Consider the following 2574-nt stretch of genomic DNA (forward strand, 5'->3'; position numbering starts at 1 on the left):
TTTTATGTGGTTTGGCTTATTTTAACCTTCTTACCGGTGTCGAATCTCAAATATGATCTCCCATTGCTTTCCCTCTCACAAATCACCTCGATGGGTTGGTTTCCTTGGCGGACTTTAGAGTATAGTATCTCCAGTGGTTAAATAAGACAAGAAGCTTCTCCTTTTGCCTAATATATATGCTACACTCAAGTTATAGCTTGTATTTATTGTCAATGTGAGGGATTTAAATAATGAATCGCATAAGACAATGTAACAGCCAATCCCCTTATTATAATACTGCCTTGAATTGCACAAGGAAGCACTCTCTTTGTTTGATTGAGTAAGCTTAAACTAATGTAGCCCGCAAGGAATGTATTCTTAATGTTAACAAATCCCCGGGTCGGTCCTCCAGTTGCCAATGCGAGGTCAAAAGATTTTGCGCGAGAAAAAAGTTAGATCCGTAGATCTTATTGGATTAGAAAACACATCGCATGGCGTCGCAGCCCCTAAGAAAATTATAATTCATCATCAAGTAATAAGTATGGGGGTGGGTATTCTAGTGCTTTGCTAATCGCGCACGCCGAGTGCTAATAAAAGCTAAGGTGAGCTGTTCGGCTGAAGGTAGTAGTTGAGGTAGCCACATCGGTGAGATCAGAAGCACGAGTCGACGGATGTCCGAACTCATGGCTCATATGCGGACTGTTTGCTATTGCTCGAGTTTTCCTTGCCATGGGGTTGATGAGGGAGCTCAATTATTTGGTTGTGGGCATTCAAAGAATTCCAATGACTCGAAGAGGGTCAAAAGGCACATGGAACATACCATCTTGCATGCAATGATCCTAGTTCTACTTGTTTTGTTTGTCTCAAGGAACATGGGGGCCAGTAGTAAAATATGGATTCCCAAGCGGAGGAAACTCAGAGACAGCGTGGTGTAATAGCACAGCTTCTCGCACCTCCTTTTTGCATGGGCCCGTTCTCTTATTTTGCTGTTGATCTCCACAGCTGCCCTCTCTCATTGGGCACTCATAAAAGCTCCTCACATCACATTCCCTCTCCCCTGCAGGTTTTGGCCCTCCTCATCATGGAAGAGCCACCCATCCATGATTGTGGTGAAGCTAACACCACCTCCTCCCCTTCCTCCTCTTGCACCACCACCACCACCACCACGACTTCCTCCTCCTCCTCCTCCTCCTCCTCCTCCTCCTCTAACTCATTTTGCTTCACCACCACCATCACCTCTTGTTGTCCCAATGCCTCGCCAGAATTAGGCCAGGATTCGAAGATCGGTAAGAAGGCTACCAAGAGCGGCTCCAAGCGAGGTGCGGAGGCGGGCAGCGGCGGCGAGGCTAAGAAGCGCAGCAAGGACGGCAAGCATCCGACCTACCGCGGCGTGCGAATGCGCAATTGGGGCAAATGGGTGTCGGAAATCCGAGAGCCAAGGAAGAAGTCGAGGATCTGGCTTGGGACCTTCGCCACGGCCGAGATGGCAGCACGAGCCCATGACGTTGCTGCCCTCGCGATCAAGGGCCAGTCCGCACACCTCAATTTCCCCGAGCTGGCCGGCAGGCTCCCCCGACCGGCCACGGCCTCCCCCAAGGACATCCAGGCCGCGGCTGCTCTCGCTGCGGCGGCCGCATTTGCTGACTGCGGCCCGTGCCGGGACGCGGCGGTCCCGGCGGCCTCTCGCTCCCCCGCGACCCCGTCTAGCGATCACGACGATGCGCTCTTCGACCTGCCGGACCTCCTGCTCGACCTGAGAGATGAGTTCTGCTACTACTCGTCGACGTGGCTGCCTCCGGCCGAGGAGGACGCCAACGGATTCCGTCTCGAGGAACCGTTCTTGTGGGAATTGTGAAACCGCCAAGGATCTTAATTACCACATTTGGCACCATTTCTATCTCAGTCCTGATCAGCAGTCCAAACTATCAAAATTAGGCACCGTTTCTCGTCGCTTTGCAGAAGACACAGATCAAGTCTCAAAAAATCCTTCGAAATCTTTCGCTTGTCAGCTTTTCCAGTTGCTCTCCAAAGGATCTCACAGGGTAAATCCCTGTAGCTATTGGCAAGCAGGGTCTTCGTCACCTCTTCAACATAAATTAGGCACTGATAGTTATGTCTGATATATATATATATATATATATCAATATACTTAGCTTCTGCGTGTTAATATGTGAAGGCATGGGTGATGATAAGCTTTCAATTCTGTATATCTATTTGCCTTTCTTTGCTTAATTTGGAAACCAATTTACATTGAATATAGATGCTTTACTGGAATTACATGGTGATGAAGATGCCCTCAAAACCCTTCTCATTCTTTTATATATATATATATATATATATATATATATATATATATATATATTTGGGAGAATATCTCGGGCACAATACTTTATTTAATTGCAAAGCTTAAAGAAGCATCTATATCTGATTTTCATAGATGTATTTATGCGCGATTGGATTAATTTAACTGATTTATTAAAAAAAAAACTCCACATAAAAAAATTCTTGCACTCGAGACCTTGCCTGCATTGATTAAAAAGGATATGTGGTCTCCCTTTCTGCAGAGAGAATAATATCTTCATGTGGATTAATTAG

The 2574-nt window shown here is 46.7% G+C and overlaps 1 protein-coding gene across 1 annotated transcript; it reads left to right on the forward strand.

Moving 5' to 3' along the window:
* Positions 1-987: 987 nt before the first annotated feature.
* On the forward strand, positions 988-2236 carry LOC103711691 (ethylene-responsive transcription factor ERF039-like). Its single transcript, XM_017843939.3, has one exon. It carries the CDS (start codon positions 1061-1063, stop codon positions 1832-1834), a length of 774 nt encoding a protein of 257 aa, XP_017699428.2. The 5' UTR covers positions 988-1060; the 3' UTR covers positions 1835-2236.
* Positions 2237-2574: the final 338 nt, after the last annotated feature.

Source organism: Phoenix dactylifera, chromosome 5 (genome assembly GCF_009389715.1).
Source record: "Phoenix dactylifera cultivar Barhee BC4 chromosome 5, palm_55x_up_171113_PBpolish2nd_filt_p, whole genome shotgun sequence".
Taxonomy (NCBI): domain Eukaryota; kingdom Viridiplantae; phylum Streptophyta; class Magnoliopsida; order Arecales; family Arecaceae; genus Phoenix; species Phoenix dactylifera.